This window comes from Euleptes europaea, chromosome 4 (genome assembly GCF_029931775.1).
Source record: "Euleptes europaea isolate rEulEur1 chromosome 4, rEulEur1.hap1, whole genome shotgun sequence".
Lineage (NCBI taxonomy): Eukaryota > Metazoa > Chordata > Lepidosauria > Squamata > Sphaerodactylidae > Euleptes > Euleptes europaea.
This window is the reverse complement of record NC_079315.1, coordinates 51,776,709-51,804,318: the sequence shown is the minus strand read 5'-3', so window position 1 is coordinate 51,804,318 and position 27,610 is coordinate 51,776,709. Positions and strand designations below refer to the sequence as shown.

Sequence of the window (27,610 nt, the reverse complement as noted above, 5' to 3'; positions counted from 1 at the left end):
GGCTCATGAAAGTTTGTATCCTAGAACATTTGCTTGGTCTCTACTACTTGACTCAAATTTTGTTCTACTTCTACAGACTAACATGCCTACCCACCTGAAACCATTTACAGTCAAAGTGAGCATCTGCACTTTTGTGCTGACTAGTACTAGCTAGTTCAGTTATTTGACCAAATTATTTGATCAAGTAATTTGACCAAGAACAACTACTGTTGTTACAAAGTGGCCATAAATCATTCTTTCTTTGTTGTGTTTTTATACAGCTTCAGTAGCACAAACAAACTTCTATGATGTTAATAGTTTTACAGATCTCATGCCCCTAACACCATATTTCCATAAACGATGAAGGAAGCTCTTAATACTAGGGACTGTTATAAGCTGTTTTTGAAGCATTCACTGTAATCATACAGTATGTGTGAACTGATTTTATGGCACAAATAACAACTGGACAAGTGTTACAGTCCTGTGATCTGAGGAACTGTGAGCAAACTAATGATAGTGCAGCTGTATTTATAGTGGATTCCTACTGAATCAAATAAAGTGCTGTACTGTATAGGTTAAAGCGTGCAACCTGAACATTTTAATTAATGCAATAAAATGTGTTAAACAGAAGGGAACACCATCCTATGCTGTAATCATAAAGGATCAATGCAAAAGGCTATTGTGTTTGTTTCAACCATGCTGTTCTTATGCATTAGGTAACATGCTTCACACCTCAGAGGGCTAAGTGCCATGAAATGTGTGAAGTGCTATCTCAGAGAATAGGCCAGCAATGGGAATCCTGTGATTGTTTCTCCCTCTTGTGTGCAATTATGCAGTGGCTGAGTGTTCTCTAAGTGTGACTAGATCCAGGAGGTATTTCCTCAGGGAGTGCTTAGACCTACCCAGATCCAAGTATTTCCTCACTGACATGCTTTGGATCCAGTGAATTCCAGGTGTTTGTTAACTAAACATCTGAGGATTCTGTAGATTCCAGGTGTTTCCTGACTATTTTGATACAGATCAAGTCCAACCGGTATACATTTAAATTAATCCATTTACATTTAAACCAAGTTTTGACATTTTCCAAACATATTTCCTACCTACATTAAAGAAATCTATTCTAAAAAATGAAATGATAGTAAACAAAAATCGAATGGAATGTGACTTTTTAAAAAGAGCACTCCTAAAATAAAACCTTGGGCAAAGAAATGTCATATCTTTGGCAGGCCCAGAACATTTCATCCACAAAACTATGCTTTTACCCCCACTGCTGTCAAGCAAAAAAACCCAGTGCACAGGATACCATATAGTGGCATACAGAGTAACCTCTGCAACTTTCCCCCTTCTTCAGTTTAACCCTTGAGATAGCAAGTGGGAGGAAAGCGAGTGACATTTTCACTCCACTCCCAGAAATTAATATACAGAAGAGGGTTGGAACTCTAGAATCTTTGGAAAGGCTCAGAGTCAGAGGTCTTATTGCCTAATCACAGATAAGTTGGGGAGGGGAAGGATCACATAACCCTATGATAGGAGAAAGGCTCTCTGTTCCTGTTCATAGGGATTCCTATTTACCATTCCTTCACATATTGTGAGCCCCAGCTTAGCAGAGAAAAATTCCGGGGCTCAGAACACATGAACTTTGGCATAAATTAAATCCTGCCTCCTCCTTTTCTCTGTTATGCTGGCAGAAGCCCAGGCAAAATCTTGGACCCTGTATGCAGAGGGACACACACCATCTGCTTGTTGAAGATTTGATTTCCATTTGTTGAGCTCAAAGTTCACTGCACAAAAAGCAAGGAAGAGTATGGAGGTGAGGAAGGTCCAGATTGTAAACTGACAACACACTCACTTTTAATTATGCCTACACACAGAAACCTTGTGATACTGTACTCAAGTATCACTATCCTAAAGCCAACAGAGTGCAAACCCAGAGAGAAGCAAAGCAAACATCAGAGCAAATGCATAAAATTCCTGCATTCTGACTCAAGAGAGGGAGCCCCAGCCCCAGCCAGAGGGGCAGAATTCCAAGGGCAGCCAGGAAATCCACCTGGTTGAAACTGCACTGTGCCTTTACACCCTCTATGTTCTCATTTCCTTTCCACCTCTGCACGTGAGACCTGTCTTTTATGCTCAACAAGGGATTATAAAAATAGCATTGACTTTTTTCACAGGCTCTACCACCCCTTATTTCTGGACTTGAAGTCAAGCTGAAATCTGTTCCTTTAGATTACACTTAAGAAACTTAATTGACATTTCTTTGGTAAGCACCATTAGGGCAAAGACTGCAAGAAAGGAGTGAAAGAGAGCCAGTGAAACAGGATTCAGATGGAGGCAGAGCTCATTACTACTCAACCCCACAATCTGTTTGCAACAATAGTGTTCAGTTCTGGAATAATGTGAAGCAATAACCAATGGCAGAGTGCTTCTGAGCATGTGCTAAGCAAAGGTGACTATTTCTTTAATAGGGATTGGGGGATCACATCCAACTGAAGTTGTCTCCCAAGTAGGCTTGAACCCCAGTAAGATATTTCTCCTTTGGAAAAGATTGAGTAAGGAAAGCAAAACCATCCCCTGAAGTGCTGAGTTCCCCCTTTCCATATCTTGTCCTGGGCTCTCCAGAGACTTGGCTCCTTTCCACTTGTACAAGTCACCTCTTTACCCAATCCGGCCCTCCCCAGAGGGCACAGTTACTTTCCAACTCTCCCCCCGATTTAATCGAAGCCAAACTGCCACCAGCTTCTACAAGCTTCTCCTCCCCTCAAGAGCTTCCTAACCATCCACGTTCCCTCAACACCAGAACCTGCCTCTTGACTCCAGCCACTGCGTGCAGGCTTCCAATTCCCCCCCTCCCCTCGCCATCCCGCTCCCACCCAGAACCCCCCAAACGGCCCCCTCGAGAGCTTTTCCAGGGGAGTCGCGGAGCGCGCGCGCCAGAGAGGGGCAGACCTTTACCTGCCCTTTGCGTCGCCCCGCGGCGCGCGCGCCCTCCCGGGTCCAGTGACCTTTGTGACCGGGGGGCGAGGCGCTCGGTGGGGGAGTGAAGGGGGGGCGTCCGCGTCCTCCTCCTCCTCCTCCTCCAACAGCCCGCCCCAGCTGCGCCGCCTGCCCTCCCTCCGTCCCTCCCGCCGCCGGGCGAAGTGGTGGAGAGCGCGCGTGGCCTTCCGCCGGAGGGTTACCTGTCCTATATTGACGTAGCCGTACTTGCTAGCTATCCTGTTGGCTTCGTGGAGCCCGCCGGTGATCCTCACCGCCCAGTGGTTGGTGTACACGCGAGACCTGCAGGCGGGCAGCAAGAAGCCCAGCCAGAGGGTGAGCAGGCACAGCAGGTCCCCTCCGCTTCGGACTCCCCAGCCGCCGCCGCCGCCGCCGCTCTTCCAGCCCATCCTCTCCGCTCCTTGCCCCGACCCGACCCACCAAACACAATTCCCCCGAGAGTCGGTCTTCTGGGAAACTTCTCGCAGCCTCCTTCCTGCCTTCGCGTCTTTCCGGACGCCCCGCTCACCTCCGCCGGCCGCGGCAGCCGCAAGTCTTTCCAAAGTTACCTCCAGAAAGAAACCAGCAAGGGCCCGGGCATTGAGCCTCCGGAGGGGGCTGAGAGGATGAGCGCCTCGCCACGCTGCCCAGTTCCCTTCCAGGCGCGGAAAGTTCAGAACCTTCCCCCCACCCCACCCCTCACACTTTCTCCAGCCTCTTGCCTCGCGCCATGAGAGCCTCCGGGAAAAGGGGGGGGGGTCGTCCCTGGCTTGCTTTCCGAGCCCGCGTCGCCGTCCTCCTTTCCTTCCCCCTCCCTCTTTTCCTGCTCCCCTCACTTGCCCAGAGCAGAAACAGCGGCGGCGGCAGGAGCAGCAGGCAGTGTGTGAGTGTTGGCAGCCGCCGAGCGCCTCAGTTCAGTCAGGCTCCCTCCCCACCGCCCGCTCTCCCCTCCCTTCGGCAAGCGGGGAGTGCGGAGTGTGCGAGTGGAAATGGCAGCAGCAGCAGCCTGCTCTGCATGGGAGAGACTCGCAACTCCCCTCCCGACCGATGCCCGCCGTCTCCCGGAGCACGCCCGGTCCTAGCGCTTCCCGATTCCGTCTGTGTTAGAAAGGCTTGATCATACAGCGGGAAACCCCCTCTGGTTGACGTTTTAGAACAGATCTTTTGTTTTTTATTTTTTGTTTTGTTTTTTAAAAAACAAACCTACAGGAGAGAGCAGACGTTTAAAAAACGTAGCTAGCCATGGTGGCGGTCTTTCCATTAGAAAACAAAAACACATCCCTACATCAGCAATAACATGATAGCATATCTGGGCTAAGTGGAAGTCACAAAGTAGCAAGCTTGCTTTCCGGTTTCACAGAACTCTTCCTCTGGCTATATGTTAAAAAAAAAAAAAAAAGGAGAGGGAGAAGGACAGGAAAAAAACGCTGCTGGTAGAGATAATGGAGGAAGCCTGGTTTGCAACATGTCACAGTCGGGTTGGTGTGGGTTTTGTAGACTGAACTTTGTGCTCGGTACAAAACAGCTCAGCAAAACACTAGAGCAACAAGCAACGGCCGTCTTCCTCCATCACAGAGTGTTTTTACCTTGGAATGTCAGCAAACAATAACAAATCAAACCAGACAGATAGTCATATTTGTCTGTGGCGGCAAAAATGAAATTACATGCTATTTAAAATGTGTTTATTTAAAATCACTACTAGGATTTGAAAAGTGCTTGCACGCTCCCTGCAAATGAAACAGGTAAATGACCATACACTATATTGCATTGCAAAAAACAATGACAGTTAGCATCAAGATACAAAGCAGTACTGAGAGGGCAGAATAGATAGGAAAGATATTCCAAAAGCCAGCCTGCTTGGTCTTTCCAAAATATATCATATTTATTGTATACTACCTTGACTTTAATTTTGGGATTAGCAAGAAGGGTTTTTTTCCCTGTATTCTACTTTATGACCTACTAAGCTTCTTAAATCTTATAAGATACAATCTGATATGTAAAAGAGGTTACATCCCACAATGAAAAAGCAAGCATCAAATATAAGTAGCTAAAATCAGCAAAAGGACATTTTATTTTTAAAAGCTGCTACCTCAACAGATTACTCAGCCTTACCTTCTAAAATCTAAAAGAGAATAGCCCCAAGCATGGTGCCACTACCCTAAAGTCCTTCTCCTTAAAGCTATCAGATTATACTACAGGAGGTGACTTTTAGCTAATGACATAAGAGGTTTGTACACAAAAATGTTATTCAGCATTTGCCTTGAGCCCAGAATCTACGGTTTTAAGGTAAGCACCAAAATCTTGAATTGGTCTTAGAAATTTACCGTGCATTCCTAAGGGGGGGGGTGCAAAGCTCCATAGGCATCTGTGTGACCCTGTGCCGGTGTGAGTGCCACTTTGCACCATGATAAGGGGCACTTACGCTGGCACAGGGGTACTTATGCCAGCCCTGGAGAATGATGCAACAGCATGGTACTGGAACGATGGCACAGCCTCCCCACTGGTGTTGTCTCAGCATATCTCCCCACGCTGGCATCCTGGGAGGCATTCCTGGGGTGTTCGTGGGGTCAGAGCTGACATTAGCCAGCTTCCAAACCCCTTTCACCCTGGGAACACCCCCTCATGCTGCCGCGTTGTTATGCCATCTGTTTTGCTGGCAGAGCCTAAAGTCAATGGGGCTATTTTTCATTTTTTTCAATTTTAAATGTATTTTTGATCCCTTGTTCTGGCCGGGAAACCTGACAGGGGTGGTGACCGCCATTGTAACACCCCTCTCCTTAGGAATGGGCTGCCTGTGGAAGCCAGTGAAGTATCCTGAGAACTGATATATTCTGGTCATTATGACTAGCCCTAGTCATATTTTACCAAACTTTGAAAGCCAGCTCAAGTTTTTACATGGTCATCAAAGGTAGCCCCATGTTATTGTGACCCAAAATGGGAGATTTTATCAAGGCATGAATAACAATGGCAAGATCCCTGTTCTCCAGGAAAGAATACATCTGTCATATTAGCTGAAGCTGGTGGAAGGCACTATTGCCAATGGCTGGCATCTGAACATCCAAAAGTAATGTAATTCTAAGAGAACGTAGCACAGAGAACTGGAATATCATCTATTCCAGCAACAGCTATTTCTCTCGGTCTTGTAAGGATTGAATTCAGTTTGTTCATACTAATCCAACCCATTAAACACATCTCCAGGAAATGTACTGACTCACCTAGATCAAGGAGAAGCAGAGCTGGATGTCTTCAGCATATTGATGGCACCACACCCCAATATCTGGACCATCTCACCCAACAGTTTCATGTAGATAGTGAAAACCATGGAAGACAAAACTGAACTATGCAACATTCCACTAATTTCCTTAAGTAAACAATGCTTTCTTGACAAGGGTCTCACAGAACATTTTGCACAATCAGGCTATAGTAGATTTTAAAACAAGTTTCAGCATTGTGACAGATAAACTGAATCCCTACAAGATTTATGCTACCTGATAAATAATCCTCACAGATGACACCTGTTAATTATTAGACTGAATGAGGGTTGTTTTCTTCAGTCCACTATGTACAGATCCATCATCAGGGTTTCTCTGTTCATCCTAAAAGCAACAAAGGGCATCAGTTGAGGTGTAACCCAAAACCATGGCTTAATTAAGCTAATAATAGTTAAATGGTTGTCCAAATGAAGGCAACTACACTATGGTTAGTTTCAGTTGGTCAAATCAGGAACTGAAACCAGTACATGAAGCTGATTTACTACCCAAAGCTACTCTTAACCATGGTTTTACGATACAAACAAATGTAGTATCCTGGATTAATCTTGGTTTGTTTCTGCTATTACCCCATATATTCTCCAAATGCAGAGATGCCAGGCAAGAGCAGCTCAAAATGAAACTGCTGTTACCTTCAGCCACCTCTCCCTAGCAAGCTGCCTCTCCCTACCTCTGACTCGAAGTCTGCTTGGCAACAGACTCTTCTCTTCATCTCTGCCTCTGCCCTCATAAAACCACCTGTTAGTCTCTTGCCTTGAAAACCCAACTGGGTTGCCTAAGTTGGCTGTGACTTGATGACACTTTACACACAATAGGTCTTGTTTCTTCTATGCACACCTACTGGACAAACTGCAATGCCAACAGAGTTTTGGCTTACTTACGGTAATTGCTTAAGATCAAGCCACAAAGAGGTTAACATAAACACCCTATTGGCACGTGCACTACTGAGACTTGAGGGGCATTGGATGGAGGGAAAACAAGGCTATATCTCCCATTGGATACAACCCACCTCAAGAATCCTGTCTTTGAACTACGGTTGACTCATTGTCAATTGCACTTAGGAGACATTCCCCCACACCTGTCATACAAACCTCTAAAACAACATTTCCTGGAATGTTTCAACAGAACAATTAGATGTGAATAACCTAAATACCCAAAACATTTAGGGCCAAGTAGTGGACTGACATCAAGACCAGGAGTTTCACTGACTTGCAGCTGAGTAAACACATCCAGTAGGAGTTCATCAGCCTGTACCATGATGAAGCAGTCTTCAATTGACTCTCCCAGAAGATGGTTAAGATGGCCTACAGCTGCACCTCCCCCATCCCAACAATGCTGCACAAACATCAGTCTCCTGGGGATGGAATCAAAGAGGATCTAATCTAAGAAAGGAATGTAAAGGGGGAAATTCCTGGAAACACAAGTTTTCCGAAACCTAATTTAAGCCTGTCTTTAGTTCAATGTTAGAAGGAGATATTAATTTGATAAGAGGTCCCACTTTTAGAAAGAAAATTTACAGATCAGTAGTCATTGTGGTAAAGCTACACCCTGAAAACACTAGATGCTAATTCACTTTCAAATTCAACACTTAGTAAAGTTTTTATTTATGCTTGGCATTTCCCTTACATACTGGTCTTGAAAAGTAGAACTAGTTTCAACCTTATGAAGAGAATTCCTTCAAGATGTATGTATTCATTTCACTTCCTCTGGGTGTGCTTAAAAACAAGTGCTGACTATTTGATATAACTCTTCCTTCAGCATACATTTTTATTTATTTTTGGAAAGTCTCATCCAAATCAATAGAGTTGAGATGGCAGAAGTAGATTGAAGATAATGGCTTCTGTGAAAAATACTTTTTGTTTCTGATCTGTACTTCTATCAGAAGAAGAGATATATCTGAATTTTCTAATGCATTCATTCATAAATGAAGGCTCTGACATACAGACTATTGATATACAGAGTCTAAGAATTCTACAGAGTATGCTCAGTGCCATTATGAGTTTCCCTACCAACAGGACCATAACTTTCAATTCTGCATCATCTATTTTCATTGCTCATATGGATATGAGACCCATCATAAAATATCTTCTCTCTTTTATTTTTTACTTCTGATTAGAAATATATTCTACTTGAATTTGGAAATGTAAGTATCTTTGAGTACAGTTATATATAGCAAGATATATAAAACTTTAAGCAAAAACAGAAAACAAGTTGCTTGCATTTGAAAGCTAATGGTATATGTAGATAAATGCCTTATATCCCTTGATTCACATCACAGTTACAATTATTGTTCTGCACTCTTTACATGCTTTAATGGCCTCTCTACAGGTTAACAACTAGCAGTGGGAAACGTTAGGAGGAATGAGTCAGCTTCCCAGGGACAGAGTAATTCAGTGCCATGGATATGTCGATGGTTCTGGCAGGATGAAGAAACCATTACCAGTTAACACCTTGGCCAGAAAGTCACATCTAGGAATCTAGGTCCAGGAGTGTCAAACATAATGCTAGTTCAGGGGTGTCAAACATAATGCCCAAGGGCTGAAACTTGCCCCTTGAGAACTCTTATCTGGCCCATGAGCAAGCCGAGGCAGCCACCTACCCCTCACTCTCGATCTGGGCTGGCGAGGTATGGCCCAGCCTGACCAAGGGGCATTTATGTCATATCTGGCCCTTGTAACAATTGAGTTTAACACCTCTGTGCTAGTACTTCAGCATGAGATACTCTTTAAGTCTAGAAGGTGGCAGCAGAAATACCCAGAGACAAGTAGGTAATTCAGGAGTAAGGGAAAGTGGAGCCTTACCAGGCAGAGACCTAGGATGGCCAAAGCTCTTTCCAAACTCCCATAGGGACAGAAATGTGGCTTGCGAAATGCATTTCCCCACAATATACATATGGAAAGTCTAAGAGTAGAACTGGGATTACTTCACTGGCTTCTCAAGAAGATTTAATTTCCAGTTCCAGTTGAACTGGGTGCTGCATGGAGGCTGTGCTCCATTCTGCATTGTTCTATGTATTTATTTATTGTGTTTTGTTACTGGTTTTGTTCCATAAGATTTTGGCTGTGTTTATTAGAAAGGAGTTAGCAAGAAATTAGTAAGGATATATCCTGCTCTGGAGGTTAATTTTTTAATTAGGACACTCCTTTAGCCATGGCTGCCAGTTTACTTATCACCTTAGTAATGTGGCTGATAAAACTAGCCGGTATACTGCAATTAGGGTTGTGCAAAAAAACAAACAAAAAAACCCCCCGTAAATTTCAGGTTCCCGTTTATTGGGCCCAATATTTTTTGGTAAAACCGGAATAAGCTGAATACCCATACCAGTAAATGTTGGTATTCGGCTTATTTTCGTGTTTATCGAAAAATTTAGGCCCATTATAATGTATGGGTTTTTTTTTTTTTTTTTACGAACTCCTGGGGGGCATTTTTGGAGGTAGAGTCCCCAAATTTGCAGCATGGTTGACTCTCCCTAGACAGACACTGATGTTTGGTGAACTTTGGGATAGGGGGCCCAATTTTATGGGCTCGCAAAGGGGTCGCCTCCATCCTCTAGGCATTTGCAAGCCGAGCTGTCCACCGGTTTTCCTGTTCAGAAGTTCAGCATTTCTGACTTCCGGTGGTGCTGCTGGGGAGAGCACTCCATTTCCCCAGGCTGTCCTGGGAGAAATCCAAGTTTGCGTTATTTCTGGGGTACATAGATACCCCAATCCGACCCTTGCAAGTGGGTTGGAAAGCAGGAACTCCCTGCAGCCCGCAAATGCGGTTTGACCTCCTAGGTACTCTGAGGGGGCTTTTTAAGCCCCTCGGAGTCCTGGACGCCGGTCCTGCGAGGGCACTAGGGAAGGACATCGCCAAAACGCAACTTAGGCATCAAGCTCCACCCTCCACCACCTTAATACCAACATAAGGACTACATAAAGAAAAGAACCTCACCTCTTGACACCCAAGTGAGTACAAAAGAACTCTTCGTCTACTTACTGGAAACTTGAACAGACGGGGGGCTGATAAGAATATTTCTGGGACCCCCATTCCTCCTTAATCCGAACTGAAAAAGTTTGATCTGAGTTAGCCATCGGGATTAGCGACAGGAGCCTTATCTATCCGATCAGCCTAAACCATAATAAAGAGTCGGAAGGATACCTTTTGATTGACAAGAACTATCACCAATGGGTCCAAGGGAAGGGGAGGGTGATTTTTCTTCCTGATTTTCCGGCGAAGAATATCCTGCCACGTTTGCAGTAAGGGAGCGCCTGGAACGGAAGACCCTCTATAACAACCTATCTATCATCGGAACTAAAATAACAGGAAGTAGTTGTAGGACCGATTACGCGTCGCACTCGAGTTACTTGGAAATCATTCCTGAAGGAACAACCATCGAGAAGAGGCGGTAGAAGGTCCACGGCACTAGCAACTTCCTGTATACTTCCTGATCAGCCCGACCTAGAGCGACCGAAAAAAACTCACTGGTATTTCAAAACTTTAAAACGCAATTCTAGAGCCAATTTCGACTCTTTTCAACCCGAAAAAATTATAAGGCTGATGTTTGAATTATTATCTTTTAATTAGAACTTTAAAGGCCCTGTCTGTGGACATGTATTTTACCAGCTTCTTTTGGCTTAATACATAGCCCTGCTCCTATGAAATCAAAGGGAATTTCACAGAATTCAAACATGGAAAAAAAAATACAGGATATGCTTGCTAAACATTCTGAGGCGACAATTAAACAATTAAAACAGATTTCAACACAGATGGCTCAACTGATTTCAATGATGACGACTCTTGACCAATCATCACAGGTAGGCAATCAGAAGTTGGATCTGGTTATAGAAGACATAAAAGTCTTGAAAATTCAAACGATGACCACAAATACAGACATACAAGCAATGGACTCTTCTGCCCAAAAAGTCATGGAAGAATACAAGGATACAAAGAAGAAGACAGAAGTTCAAGAAAGCAACCAGCCGGCGATAAAGAGATCAGACATACAAGAAATAGACTTTTCATTTAAAAAAGTCATGGAACGACGTGTGGATATAAGGAAGAAGAGAGCAGGTCAAGGAATACAGATTGAAGCCACGATGGAGATGAAGCCCAGAAAGAGTTATTTTTGGATACGTATCCTGTCTGAGGAAATGAGAGAGAACAAAGAAATCCTGTTCCCATACCTGACTGGCCTATTTCAGTTACAGAAGGAACTATTAGACCATGGTTAAAGGATTGATTTAAATATGATTGCTGGATCCAAAGGCTTTGATAGTGTGGACGGGTGGCATGGCTATTAATGATGTAGTGGAATTAAGATTAAGACATCATTTTGGGAATAAAGGGCTAGAAATTCTTGAGAAAAAAGACTGGATTGTTAAAATGTTTGAAGTGGCAGAAATGGCAAAACTCACAGCTATTCTAAATGAAGAAAATGACGTTCGGTTTCTGGGGGAATGGGGGGCGTGGATGCATTATTGTGAATATGAGTTAAAATTGGGAAGAATGGAAGAACATTTTCTAATCTGATCCAGAGGATTATTTTTGGTTTTTTTTTATAATGAATAAGCATAATTATATTTACTAACAGATTATGGTTTTTTTTATACAGGATATTGATAGTTTATTAAGATTAGATTAACTACGACGAGATGAACTTTTTATTAAGAGGAAGATAGAGGTGAAGGGGAAGTCAAAATTTTCCATTTCTTTTTTTTTTCTTTATTATATGTTATGGAACTATAACAACTTTAGGTTAGAATTGAAATTTTATATTGTCATAGATGTTGTTTAATGCAATGGAAAATTTTTAGTATAAAATCCAATAAAATCTATATATATATATATAAAAAAGAAGAAGTTCAGCATTTCTGAGGACTGCCAGAAAGAGCCAGTTGCCAGGCTGGTGGCACCTCAAAGTCTAGGGGCTGCCTTCATTTCTGGGGTGCATAGCATAATGTCCATGCAAATTAGCTTCCAAACAGAGGAAAAAGGCATAAATGCAAGAGAAATAAGGCACAAAAAACATTCCTTGTGGTGGCAAATGACATCCTGTGAATAGTCCTTTATTATGATCAACAAAAATCTGATTTCAAGAGATGGTCACGGCACGGGGAAACAAAGCCTTTACTCAGGGCGACCTTCTTTTTGAAAGCAGGTTTTAGGGGGGGGGGTGATATCGAAGCCAGGCAAAGTCTCGACCACGGGGGCTGTCTGAAGGAGATTGCTCATCCACGTGGATAAAGAAATCTTCAGAAGCCTGGTAGTGTGAGCAGCTGTTAAAGCTGGCTATTTTTAGTTGGAGGGTATATCCCTCCGAACAGGACTGGGTGAGCCCTGTCTTTTTAAAAAACCTTATGTTTTATCCATATCAACCCACTGAATGGTGATGAATACGGATCATGGTTGGAAGGTTAGCGAGACCAAGTTGGCTCTGATTACATGGTCCCCATCTCAAAAGGGCCCCAACTATGGGGCCCTAACAAAACCAGTAAAAAAAAAAAAAGATAGAAAAATGGGAGAAAGCACAGAGCAGTGCTTCTGAGCAAAGGCAAATAGCAAAGGGAGCGCCTATTTGGCTTCAGCTTTATCCCCAGGTTTTGGCATTCAGTAAACCCAAAACCTGAACAAAGCTGAAACGGCTAATTTCGGGTTTATTTTCTGTCCGGGTTTATCGATATGCACAACCCTAACAGAATTATGAGGAATGTAATTATGTATATTAATTTTGGAGACCTGTTGGTTATACTGCAGTCATGATATTTGTGTCAAAGCCACACTGCAAGGCTTCAGCATGACACAGTTGAGTAATCTACGTATGTATTGGGTGGGTTTGTTATGTAATGAAATGTGCTGTTAACTTCATCAGGCATCCCCAGTAGATTATTTTCTAAAAATTGATAATAACTTCAGACAAGTGTCCTTCTCTGCCAGTTACGTTGGCTGATTTCTAAGTTTTTGTCCAGTTTGAAGCAACATCTGAAATACGTCTGTTTGGTTCTCTTACTTTGTTGGGTCACTACTGAAACACAATATTCCTCCTACAAAAGGAGGGAGCATTTTTCAACATATAGTGAGATTCTTGTAGGAACCAGTTTGCATGAGAAAGAGAGGTCTGTTCTGCCCTGTAACTGAGACTAACAAATCTACCTATAAATGATAGACATTTTATCGGGGACTCTTATCTCGTAAATACTTTGCTATTGCTTCATCTGAATGAGTGCTCTTCTCTCTTTCCCTAAAATAAATCTTTGCATTGATTGGCTGATTGTTCTTCAGCAAATGATCCTTATTATTACCAAGTACTGTATTACTTTGATGGATTTCTAGGGAGAGTGAATGTAAAGTTGAGTGTCCTTCTGTGTTATTTAACAGGGTGATAGATGTAGTGATTGTCCGCCACCACCGCCACTTCCATTCTCCTTGCCCTGAGAGACAGTTGGGGATCTGCATGTAAGTGAGGGGGATAGCCTACTTGCCTCCTTCCCTCCTATCATATGGGGTAGGACCCTGTCACCACTCAATTTTATCTGCCCTTCCCTTGCTAACAGTGGTTTGAGGCACTGATAGTGGTGTCCTACATGGGTGCTACTTCACACTACCTTTTCCCCTGCCCTACTAGACCTATAGCCTTATCAGGTGTTTGGTCTATGTGTGGTTGAATAACCAGGTACCTGGGTAAGAACTTTCTGGTCACAATGAGATCCTTATAAAGATAAAGATCTTCATTTATTAACACAACACCTCTAATTTCTAGGAGCACAGAAACTAATATATAATAAACAAAACCAAGAGCTAACTAAATTGTAAAAGTTACTGGATTTACCTTGATATTCCTTTCCAAGGAATGGACACAAGCTAACCTGGAACGCTGAAACAGACACTGGTCAATGCAAACCTCACGTCCTCCAATTCCCCAGTCCTTTGTTTGCACACCTTCAGAGACTGTACTAAGCCTTTTAATTCTTTCTCTCACAGCTAGGGGGGTTTCTCTTCAACTTGTCTAAAATTGGGTTTAAGTTCCCACATGAGTTGCCTTGATGTCCTGCTTGAGGATGAGTCAAGGCAGAAGTCAACAATGTATCTTTGATGTTGTTCCAACAAAGACTGAAAGTTAAATGAGGCCTCAAATACTCTTTCAAAAATGTGCCCCTCCAGGAGCAGGCTGACAGTAGTTCAAGATGTTGCACACAGTTACAGCGGCAAGTACTGTGATGATGGGACTGAGGTGGTTCAGGTCTTTGAGAAGCTTGAGGGGTTGGTGGATGAGAGACTTCTGGTTCAGCAGGCTCTGGGATTCAGGGTTCAAAAGCCAAGTCCAAATCAGGAGGCAGGGCTGTATCCCAGGGTGAGTGGGCTGATTCAGAGTCTTGGTGCTCTTCCTGCATATCAGATGCATCTCCTGAAGGTGTCTCAACTACCTTTCTGTGACAGTGTTAGTTGCCCAGTTGCCTCCTCCTTTGAGTCTTCAGCCTCTTCACCTGTTGAGAAGCAGTCCACACTCTGGCCTGTGAGACTTGCAGCTTTACCCCATCGTAACAAAGTGCATATCCTGCATTTCCTGATCACAACAATAGATATTTCGTATCAGTTCTAGTCTTGCTTGTTTTAAGCAGTACTTCCACCTTTCCAGACATAAATAATTGGAGAGTTGTGCTACCAGAAATCAACAGGTATTTCTGTTAGGATCCATAGCCCTTCACCTATGGAGACCAAGTTTCTATCATCCCCCACATTATATGAAAGCAACTTGAAGCTGCTATAGGAGATAATTGGGGATTTGGAACATACTGTCATCAATATGCTGATGTAAGCATATGGGTTGCCAATCTCCTGGACTGGTCATGGCAACCCTGGCAGATGTATGCAGCAGCCTCTCCAGACCAAGCGGCAAGCCTGTGCCGCCATGGAAAGGACTCCTCTTCATCCTGCAAAACTGGCAGTCAAAGAGCAGCAGCCAAAGTAGTCCCTCCAGCGAACCAGAGGGCATCCATGTTCCTGTGTATCCTGCTCCAGTGAAAGCCATATCGCAGGGAATACTTCCAGGCATGTAGCCTGCACCAACACCCCCTCCTTGCAACATCGGACTAGTTCAGCAAAGCCATTCAGCAGACATTGAGATAATAATGACTCGCTCTTCAGCAACGATCTCCAGACATTAGCAGTGATCACACCTTTTGTTTCAGATCATTAAGCTCATCAGCAAGACTCCTGGTGTCTGATTGCACAAGCCATTGGAATCAGAATAGATTTCCAAATTCTCCTCACCCCACCCAGGTAGCAGACCATTAAGGTCTTTTGTCACCCTTTTGTCACCTGGGAACCTAGCAGGGTTAATCCAATCATCCTGCCCCCAGAGAAACAGTATAACTGGGGTAGCCCACACCCATAACCTGACCCTTAGGGCTTCCCATTTCATACAGCCTGCCACTCTGCCGGAGTGAGCAGCCATGCTAGAGTATGCAGGGGGCTACCCCTGCCCTCTATTTATTCCCCATGCCCCCCCCCCATTTATTCATCTTGATCCTATGGAACTCTGGACTACAGGAAGGTATCATATATTCCCGTAAAAATATTCCTACCTGCCTTACGGCACATGTCTCTGTATTCCTCTCTTATTTCTTAGATTTCTCCGTATGTGTGTATGCATCATTGATTTGAATGAAAAAGACATAAACACTATTTAATTCAGAATCCTTTGTCTCTGTCTTTATTCAAGGTCTCATTAAACGGATTCTGGTATAGCTGAGTGTGACCCCGCTATATAAATACATAGTTACCGATTGCTCAGCTAATTTCCCCATATTAAAGGAGCAATTGTGCTAACACTGATGACACACAGCTCTTTTCCTTCCATCTATAAGCATCAAAAGATTGGATGAATCTGAATGAACTGAAACTTAATCCAGAAAAGATGGAAGTAACAAAACTGTTATGGTAATATGTTTACAGCTTGTTCCGGATGGTTTTGCATTCCCCCTGAAAGAGCAGGCTCACAATTTGTGATACTCCTGGATGCCTCCCTGTCCTTGGAGACACAAGTAACAGAAATTGCTAACTGGTATTTTATGCTGTTTTTTATCTCTTCTATTTACAGACATTTTAAAGGATTGTTGGCAGCTGTTGGGTTTTTTAACAAGACTGCACATTCTAAAGATTAATAAATAAATATTGATTAGGCAGTTTCTTAGTAGGCCACCAAGGATTAGCATAGCCTACCACCCTACTTAACTTGTAGGTTAAAGGACTATACCAATTTAGGCTGTAACAAAGGCTACTAATTATTAGATCTTGTCTGTGTATTTTACAGTGCCTTGTAGCCTGTTTAGCTGCTATCAGTATCTCTGCCCCCTGAAGGTACTTTTTTCTTGTAAATGCTGAATATCTAATGGCATATGGTTACCATTCTGAGGTTAAGAAAGATGGTGTCCGTTCTTTACCAAATTGACAATAGATTAAGACAATATTAATTAAAGGTTATCCACTCCCAGTCCTGTTTTTCTCAGGATCTTATTTGAGCTAGTTATATGTAAATAGAGCCACATTTTGTAACGTTAGATGTCATCTAAATGAGAAAACTGTTCTAGATATTGTTAATGAACTATGAAAACAATATGACTTGTAATGAAATCAAATAAATATTTTTATTTTGCAACCAGGAATACATTTTGAACACTTTGTACCACATCATATTTTCAACTAGGTTTGAAGGTCATTGCTAGACTGGCGTTTTAAAGTTATAACAGTCTAGTGCCATGATCTACTAGTTCCTCTGAATTCTTGGCTTCCACTTTTAGAAAAAAGTGGTTTTTATATGCCGACTTTCTCTACCACTTAAGGGAGAATCAAACCAGCTTACAATCACCTTCTCTTCCCCTCCCCACAACAGACACCCTGTGAGGTAGGTGGAGCTGAGAGAGCTGTGACTGGCCCAAGGTCACCAAGCTGGCCTTATGTGTAGGAGTGGGGAAACCAACCCAGTTCACCAGATTAAAGCCTGTCACTCATGTGGATGAGTGGGGAATCAAACCCGATTCTCCAGATTCGAGTTTACCACCGCTCTTAACCACTACACCATGCTGGCTCTCTGTGCGGTAATCATTAGAACTCCAGGTGCAGGAGATTGACATTCCATTCAATTAACAGAGAAATTAAGGTGTTTCACATGAGAGAGAATGGAAGGTTTGTAGCTGCAGAAAAGACAACCCACTTCTAACTCATGGTGACTCTTTCAATCACCTGGTCAGCAACAAGCTGATGCAATTAATTGATATCATCAACCAAAGATCTGACTGGTCAAGACCTCTGGCCAAGCTTAGGCCAACTCAGCATCTTTTTGATATAAAAGAATTGCATTCCCAGTTCAGTTTGTTCTTGGATCCTATGCCATGGTTCCATGATCCACTTTTGGGCTTTGTGATTCTTGCTATGGGGCCTGGACATGCTGTCAGCCTCTGAATCTTTTTGATGGGTAACATCTTGGATTTTGAACTTTGAATTTTGTATCTTGCTTCTTGAATTAGTGTTTGACTGTTTAGCTAGTGCTTATTTGCTCTAGGTTTTTGTTATTTTAAATGCCTCACTTGCTTTTGTTCCCTTATATTCTTGCACAATTTTAATAAATTTCTTACTTATATTTGTGTGGAGTTTTTATGTCTTCAGGTGGCCTCAATCTAATTTCAGTACCTTGACCAAAGGGCTACACATACCAGATAATTAATTAGTGAAACTCACACTGCAGGTGGCCAACCTTGCAGGGTGATTTTCTTTTGTTAAGCCCAGGAAGGTTAGAAGTCTGTTCCTTGACTTCTGGCTGGTTGGGATAGAGAAAGGTACTGGTGGCAGTTACCCTCCTGAGGTGCAAGGACTTGCACCCCAGGTGTTTTGAAAATGTTGAATACTGCCTGACTCATAACAAGAGCCCACTGGATTGGAGCACATTTGACTTATAGCAACCCCTGGTGGGGTTTTCAAGGCAAGAGACATTCGGAGGTGGTTTGCCATCACCTGCCTCCGCATCGTGACCCTGGTATTCCTTGTAGGTCTCCCATCCAAATACTTGCCTGGGTCAACTCTGCTTAGCTTCTGAGATCTGACGAGATCAGGCTAGCCTGGGCTATACAGGTCAGGGTGTACACCTACCACACACATACCATATTTTTCCGTGTATAAGATGATGTTTTTTTCTTTTTAAAAAAAATGGTCCAAAATTGGGGGTCGTCTTATACATGGAAGCCCGGCCCAAAGACGTTGCCGCTGGCCCTGCCCATCAGCTGTCGGGCGGGGTGGGTGGCAACCGGTTTGAATGCCGAATGTCAACCAGGACCACCGGCCTCTTGCTCGCTCTCTTCCCTGTCTGTCAGCTGACGGGCGGGGAACAGAGTGAGCCATGAAAGAGGCCAGTCGCCCTGGCCAGCCAGCGCCTGGTGTGCAAACCAGTCACCGCCCACCCCGCCCAACAATAGGGGTTGTCTTATACATGAGGGCATCTTATACACAGAAAAATACTGTAATGATTTTCTAACATTAGCCAGTTATAGTATAGGATCTATGATCTTGCTAGAGATAAAGATGCTACTGAGGCATTATTTATTTGTGCATTTGTTTGTTTTAAAAGTTTCTGTTCTACCTTTCCAATGCTCAAGGTATTTTACAAACATCAGTGACATGATCTGAAATGCAATGCAGCGATGCAATGCCAAAGATTATATGGAGTCCAACTTTCGTTATGCCTACCCTAAATCCATTTTTGTTTCAGTTTAGTATTGTGTAGATTAAAATTCTATACAAGATGCAGAGTCCCAGAAGATTGCAGTTGTGTCAGACAGGGGCGTAAACTATGGGGGGGGGGCTCAAGCTCCTCCCCAGTATTTACTGATTGGGCAGTGCCCCCTCCAGGCTGTCAGGCTCTCCAGCATTGCCAGCAGAGGCAATGCCCCCATCCTCTGGGCTGCCAGGTAGCATCATGAAGCTGCTCAGGCTGCCAGGTTTTCAAGTTCAGGCAATTCTGTTTGCCTTTGTAACAATTTAACAAGTTCCTAGGAGACACAGAGCTGGTGTTTGTTTTTGTAAAGATAAGAGTGAGAGGGGACCTTCAGTGTCTGTGAAGAAACAGTAGAGAGAGAAAAAACATGGAAGGGGAAGATCAATCCATATAGCAATCAGGAGGCCTTAGTGGTTGGACCAAATAATGTATTTCCTGTAGCCTGCAGTACTAAATCTGATGTAAGTACAGCTAGATTCAAGTCCAGTAGCACTTTAGAGACCAACAAGATTTGGGGGTATAAACTTACAAGAGTCAGAGCTCCCTTCTTTGGTATCTGATGAAGGAGCACTTATTCTCAAAATCTTATACCCATAAAAATCTTGTTGGTCTCTAAGATGCAACTGGACTCAAATTTAGCTGTTCTACTGCAGGCCAACACAGCTACCTTCTGAAACTATCTGATGTAAGTAATGGATCAAGAGAATTGTGGTTTGCCTGCACATATGCGATACTCACAATTGCATTATTACTGTGTCCTGGTGGCCCTGCCTTAGAGAAAGAAGTGGTCCCATCTCCATTTTATCTTTAGCTAGGGATGTGAAGGAGTGTTACCAAGCACCCTCTTCCTACCTAGATGTGTGCTAAATGAAAGCACTTAACCATTCCCTTGCTAAATTTGCTGTGGCAGCCAAGTTAGGAGCTAGCAATCTCTTGCTTTGGAGAGGGTGAGGTCAAGTCTCTCCTCAGGCTATGCTAATGATTGGCCAAAACTTTGAGAAGAAGACTGTTTCACTGATGGGACATCTGCATTCCTATCAATTAACATTGCAAAGCCAGATACCCACCTTGGTCTATCAAAGTTATTTCATTAGCAAATACAGGTCTTTCTGTAAAATCTAATTACTATCAAATACAGGTATTTCCGTAAAATCTAATTACTATCAAGCAGCCAGATGTGCTGATTACCTTCCCTTAATGTCTCCTATCCTACTAGCCTGCTCCAGGCATGGGGGAAGCCGCCAGCCAGCCAGCCCTTTTGCCTACCCTGCCTGGATGCAATTGCTTTTGTCACCTTTCTGGGAAGCCCCTCCCCCTCAATTCAGTCAGAGCCAGGAAATCTATACATCCTCATCCTGCATTCACCCTGAATTCCTGGACCTTATTGCATTGAAATTCTTTTGTGCTGACTCCTATAACTATTGATGTGGGCACCCAGTGGAAAACCACTAACAAAATTATATTTTAGAAATCACACTCAACATTATGGTATAAAGTAGAAAGGCTTAAAAGCTACAGAATTAATGGACTTTGCTTGAAATGTATTTCTCTGCTATTTCTTTGGTCAAGCCTCTAAGTTGGCCAAATTGACAGGCATCATTGAAGTAACTCTGTATTGAGAACATCTTGTTTGAAAATGTAATAAGAATTCACTGTTGTTTTGGAATGCGAAGAACAGGAAGATCTACAATTGGGAACTGACGCCTGGGGGTCTCTAGGTTGTGGCATAGAGGTGATAAGTTGTGATAAGATGTACTGGTCAGGCCATAAAGCTCTAGGTTGGAGGTCATAGGAAAACAACATCAAACAAATGTAATAAACATGTAAATCATGCAGTCAACCTTCCAGCTAGAGGTAACCTAAAGGCCTCATTTTAATTGTAAAAGGCACACCCACAGGGAATTGTTTAGTGCTTTCATACAACATGCTAAGGATTATTATGGGATGTCAGTTCCAGTACCATGTGTAATGTATTCAAAGTGATATAATGTGATGTCAACTTGTTTGCAACCACTGATTTACTGCCATGTAAATGAATACCTTATATGGAGTGACATTAGGTAATCAATTGGGTATATTAGTTGGAGTCCTGCAGATGCTCAGGGCTACTGCCTTTTGCGACTTCGCAGGAGTCAGCCTATTTTGTGCACACAAAAAACTTTGTTCATTTTGCACGCGGCATTTTCTTCATTAATGGTGCCATGCCATAAGAACCTGTTTCCCTAAAATCATGGGTTACGGTTCTGGCAAGCCAGCCAGGAGCTGTGGCCGTGGTCTGGATGTACAGTGAGAGCAGAGATACAGCTGCAGAGCGCACTCCGGCATTTGCTGGAAAACAGGTTCATCCCACACCTCATTTTCTGGGCGTTCAGTACAACGGCTACTAGTCTATGAATGTGAAACGAGTCTTGGGGTTCAGGGAACATTGGGGCCACTCAGGCATTTGCAGTTGGTGCTGGTAAGGCCATGCTCAGAGGAGAAGACATGAGAAGCTCTCAAGATCTGGTGTCTTTCCTGTATTTCCTACCCTACTAAGTGTAAGTCCCAAGAAAAGTCCCGTTATCTGGTAGCTCCTGCACGGAAGTAAAGTGGAGCTCGTGACCTTCTCCAGGGTAAAACATGAGACCTGTTTAACAATCTGGCGAGTGCCTGGACAGAAAGAAAAGGAATAGAAAGGAATTGACTGTCAAAAAGGGCAATATGGATCAGGGCGCCAGCAGTCCAACTATCCCCAAAGGATCCCCCTTAGTGAGGGTACTTAAAGAAATGAAAATCTTAGGGTTAGGAAGTTATCCATACAAACAAATTGTTCAGTGGTGCATCGAAGACTGGCCAATGTGTACTCTCAAATAATGCACTTGGCCATGATATGGATCATTTGAATACAGAATAGTAATGCAATTGTTGATATTCTTGCAAAATTACCGGTGGGATGAACATGATGCAGCTACAGGGTTTATAAAAATAATATTGGAATAGTGGAAAATTCCAGAAAACAGGTTACACTATTGCTGCTCTGCCAGCCAAAACTGTTCAGTCTCATCCTCTCCACTTCCATAGAGGCAGAGGCTGCCAACTCGGCTTTTCTTTCTCTGGGACTTTGGGACATTTACTTCCCACACAGGAGCAACCCTTTACTGCCTTACCTTATTTTTTCCTTGGGATCTTTGGAAGTTCTGCCTAAAGCCCCACCCCCTACTCAACCTGTGGATCATCAAAACAGATGATGTACTGGAAGCTAAGGAAATTTTGGAATCCTGGGACTTGCAGCTTTAGAGAAAAAGAAATTGATGAGATGAAAATATTTCTATCTTAAGTCTGTTGTAGTTTTCAATATATTTATGGTTAAAAGTATAGATATTGACAAACTGCAACATTGATTTAAACTCTAAATGAAGCTTTAAGGCTATAAATTTGGGCCTGCATGGGAGAGTGACACCTGAGAGAGTGAATTGTTTATGGGAGAGGAAGCCTGCAAGGAATTTGAAAAACCACAAAGCAAAGTCAGCTACAATGTTCCCAGACATTGTATAATCAGTTGAAGTCTGGGAATATAGCCAAACAGGATTGTTGATAGTTCAGAATAGAGACAACAGGATTGTTGATAGTACAGAGTAGAGAAAAACAGATTTATCTGCCTTTGTGGTTTCTTAAGCATTTTTCCTTTTAAGTCTAATATCAATGCACTATAAGCAAGTCTAATAATGACTTGTTTGTATTTGTGGTTAATCCGCCTTGAAGAGGGAAGTGTGAAGGTTGGGGACTTGTTTTGAGAATGCATATTGGTATCTGTGATTGTGTGTTATTTCCTATGTCGTCTATTTGCCTGATATGTGATCAAGGTAAGGGAAAGATGTTTGTTAAGGGAAATTTTGTCTTATTAGTACATGTTATGTCTTTTGATGCCTGAGAATATTGCAAGATTCTCATAACAATTTTTCACTGATTCTCATAACACTTTTTCATTGGTTCTCATAACAATTAACCTCTGGAAGGTTATACATAGGGACTTAAAATTGTAAGAGGTTGGACATTCTTTGCCAGGCATGCCTGCATGCTATCTGTCTGAGAATTTTCCTGACATGGCAAATTAATGGGTATGTATCACTGTATTTTTATTGCTTTATTCCTGTATTCAGATCTGTTATAATTTGTTAGAATCTGTTAGATTTTTTCATGTATTCTAACTTTCATATATTCCATATATATTAAAGTTTTTTTACTTTTTCATTAATAATATTGAAGCACTAACAATAAAAAGGAATTGTAACACAATTCAAAGTTGTATCATTGTTTGAAGTGGCTGGTTAAGCAAGATAACCTTTTTTAGTGAAATACAAGATCTAGAAACATAGCCACTTATCACAGCAATTGATCTGCTTCAAGTCTTGTGTGTTCATGAGCAGAAGCCTGCGGCCCAATTGCTGAAAGTTAAGGTGATTTTAGTATCCTGGGATTTGCAGCTTTAGATAAAAAGAAATTGATAAATTGGGAATATTTCTGTCTTTCACCTTTTTTTGTCTTGGGGGGATAAAACTGGTCCCCCAAATATGGAAATGAGGTGATTCTGCTGTCCTGGATCCTAATTCAACCAAACAAATGCTCCCATATTTTCAGGTCAGGGTTTCTGAGAAGCCAGTGTTTCTGAGATGTGGATTCTGAGATGCATTTGGAGATTCATACTGAATATCCAGTATGTGAGTGGTGTTCTAAGATTGTGGAGACCAGACTTCAAATCCCCACTTAGCCACGAAGCTATGTGACCTTAATATGTATTTTTATGCCAAATAAAGGTGTGATTTGATTTGATTTGATTTGCTATGTGACCTTGGGCCAGTCACACTCAGCCTAAGTTGAGGGGAAAAGAGAGAGGGAGAGGAAGTATTTTATTTCATACACAAGTGAAATATTTATTCAAATTGTCACAGTGAAGGAGTTCATGGTATCTTTCCTCTCCTCTTACTGATTCCTCTTTTTTGTGACTTGTGTGTGTGTGTTAAGTGCCGTCAAGTCACTTCCGACTCATGGCGACCCTATGAATGAAAGTCCTCCAAAATGTCCTATCTTTGACAGCCTTGCTCAGATCTTGCAAATTGAAGGCTGTGGCTTCCTTTATCGAGTCAATCCATCTCTTGTTGGGTCTTCCTTTTTCCTGCTGCCCTCAACTTTTCCTATCATGACGGTCTTTTCAGTGACTCTTGTCGTCTCATGACGTGACCAAAATACGACAGCCTCAGTTTAGTCATTTTAGCTTCTAGGGTCAGTTCAGGCTTGATTTGATCTATAACCCACTGATTTGTTTTTTTTGGCAGTCCACGGAATCCATAACACTCTCCTCCAACACCACATTTCAAAGGAATCTATTTTCTTCCTATCAGCTTTCTTCACTGTCCAGCTTTCACACCCATACATAGTAATAGGGAATATGATGGCATGAATTAATCTAGTCTTGGTGGCCAGAGTCACATCCTTACACTTCAAAATCTTTTCTAGCTCCTTCATGGCTGCCCTTCCCAGTCTCAGTCTCCTTCTAATTTCTTGGCTGCAGTCTCCCTTTTGGTTGATGGTGGAGCCAAGGAATAGAAAGTCTTGAACAATTTCAATTTCCTCATTGTCAACATTAAAGTTGTGTAATTCTCCTGTAGTCATTACTTTTGTTTTCTTGATGTTCAGCTGTAGTCCTGCTTTGGCACTTTCTCTTTTAACTTTCAGCAATAGTTGTTTCAAATCTTCACTATTTTCTGCCAATAATGTAGTGTCATCAGCATATCTCAAATTATTAATGTTCCTCCCTCCAATTTTCACTCCACCTTCATCTAAATCTAATCCAGCTTTCCTAATTATATGTTCTGCATATAGATTGAAGAGATAGGGAGATAAAATACATCCTTGTCTGACACCTTTGCCAATTGGAAACCACTCCGTTTCTCCATATTCTGTTCTAACTGAGGCCTCTTGTCCAGAGTACAGGTTGCGCATCAAAACTATCAGATGTAGTGGCACACCCATTTCCTTTAAAACCAGCCATAGCTTTTCATGATCCACACAGTCAAAAGCTTTGCTGTAATCTATGAAACACAAGCTGATTTTCTTCTGAAATTCTCTTGTACGCTCCAGTAACCAGCGTATATTTGCAATATGATCTCTAGTGCCTCTTCCTTTTCTGAAACCAGCTTGAACATCAGGCATTTCTCGTTCCATATATGGTAACAGCCTTTGCTGTAAGATTTTGAGCATCACTTTACTTGCATGAGAAATTAATGCAATGGTCCAATAGTTGTTGCAATCTTTGATGTCTCCTTTCTTGGGAATTGGAATGTAAATGGATCGTTTCCAGTCTGTGGGCCATTGTTTTGTTTTCCATATCTGTTGGCATATTCTTGTCAAGATTTTGATGGACTCCGTTTCTGTGGCTTGGAACAGCTCTATTGATATCCCATCTGCTCCTGGTGATTTGTTTCTCCCGATTGCTCTCAATGCAGCTTTCACTTCACTTTCTAAAACTGTAGGTGGTTCTTCAAAAGATTCTTCTTGGAAAGAATCTTTTATCCTTTCATCTCTTCTGTATAGTTCTTCAGTGTATTGTTCCCACCTTTTCTTTATTTTGTCCTGTTCAGTTAATGTCAGGCTGCTATCTCGGTTTCGTTATTGCCACCGTCTCTGTGCTGTATTGTCTGCTCCCCAAGGTCGCATGCCTCAGCCTGGGAAAACTCAGCTCCTGGGAAACTGTATTCCTACGTGTAATCTCCCGCCTTTCCTGCCTTATAATATCTCCCAGCTAGTGAGCCTTTCATAGCTGTCATTTTATTCGTTTGCACTGTATGCCTATTTGATCAGTAAAAGCCATCTGTTTGGACTCTATATGACTTTGTGGTGATTTCTGGTTCTGTGGGCCAAGGGCTGACATTATGACAGCTATCTCACATCTTCACCGTTCTCCTAGCCAGGCTGGAGCCCTGGGGGGTTCGCCTGCCACTTGGATGGGAGCTGTGCAGCTCTCCAGGTGATCTACTACCCTGGAGCCCTTCTCAGAGGACCCTACTCTGTTACAGGACTTAATCGCTGAACTTTTCCGGACGAAAACGCAAGAGAGAGAGAGGCGGCGGAAGCAGCCAGGGCGGCTGCAGCACGGAATCAGGCGAACGTGGACACGCGCCCCAAGGACTATGTACTGGGACTATCAGGTCTAACTTTTTCCCCGGCGTTTGTCCCGTTGCGTGCGACCCAACGCGCACGCCGTTTGGCTGACCGACGTCGAGACTCAGATGAGTCTGAAGACGAGGATTTATATGGGGATAGCTCTCAATGGGCCACGAGCTTCCGAACCAGTAAGCCTCATCTTACTGGTGGCCCAAGTGAGGAGGTTCATCTTTTACGAGCCCAGAATCGGGAGCTCTCCGACCGTGTTGATCGACTCCAAGAAGTAATGGAACTTATGCTTCACGAGAACAGGCAATTACAACAAACCCTGATAGCTCAGAGACAGCCCGTTCCGATACCGGGTCAGGGGGTACCCGTACAACCACCCGCTAATGTGCCTGCTCCACCCTTACCTCCTGGAGCTCCTGTTGCTCCTCCGCCCGGACCACCTGTGCAACCACCTGCTAATGTGCCTGCTCCACCCTTGCCTCCTGGAGCTCCTGTTGCTCCTCCGCCCGGACCACCCGTGCAACCGGGTCAGCCCGCGCCCGGCCCTTGGAAGCAACTCAAATTGAGGACTACGTATGACGGATCTCTTGAGACTTTGCCTTGTTTCTTGCATCAAGTGGACAGTTATATGCGAGAACAAGGTCAACTTTTCCCCACGGAAGATAGCCGGGTGCGGTACGTAGCTTCCCTCCTGACAGGCAAAGCGGCTGACTGGATGGTCCTCCAGTTTGACACCCGCTCTCGTGCGATTCGTTCCCTCAACAACTTCATGACTGCCCTGAGAAGGAGGTTTGAGGACCCCTTCCTGGGAGAAAGAGCCAAAACGGAACTCTTACAATTTAAACAAGGCTCTGCTACAGTTCGGGAATTTGCCGATGAATTTCAGCGACTGGCAAGTAAAATTGTAGGTTGGCCCGAGACCACCCTAATCCATCATTTCAGGGAAGCCTTGCATCCTGACATTCTGAACTGGTCTTACATGCGGGGCGATCCCGATACCCTCGAAGGCTGGATCCTATTAGCCGAGGAGGTGGAAAGCCGCCGCCGTTTTATTTCTCTCGTCCGTCAAAAGCACAAGGAGAAGGGCACCCCAAAGCCTCAACCCAAGGCACCACTGCTCGTCCCACGAAATCCCCCACGTCCACTCCAGGAACGTGAAGCCCGATTTCAGAGGGGTGCCTGTCTTACATGCGGAGAAATGGGCCACTTTGCAGCCGTTTGTCCACGCCGCCAGGAATTATTTCGTCCCAGCACGACAACCCGCGCCCGAGGTCGTCCACCACGCAGAGGCACCGCAGCCACCCGCAGCGCAGCTCCGGGAAGGCCCACACCCTCTGCACTCCATGCCGGGGACCCAGCCTCCCTATCTGCTTCCAACGACCCCGCCGGGTCTCGGATTACAAGTGCCCCATTGGGGGACAGCTTTCCCTCTTCGGATGAGGAAAACCCTTGGATTTCTCCAGCCTTAAACCTGGAATCTCCCCTCGACTTGTCA

General features: G+C 43.4%; 1 protein-coding gene across 1 annotated transcript in view; it reads right to left on the bottom strand.

The window, feature by feature from the left end:
* PCSK5 (proprotein convertase subtilisin/kexin type 5) overlaps window positions 1–3,362 on the bottom strand; it is a 341,064-nt gene extending 337,702 nt beyond the window's left edge. The window contains exon 1 of the mRNA XM_056848984.1: window positions 3,156–3,362. Within this exon, the coding sequence (XP_056704962.1) occupies window positions 3,156–3,362 (207 nt within the window). The remainder of the gene's footprint in view (window positions 1–3,155) is intronic.
* Window positions 3,363–27,610: the final 24,248 nt, after the last annotated feature.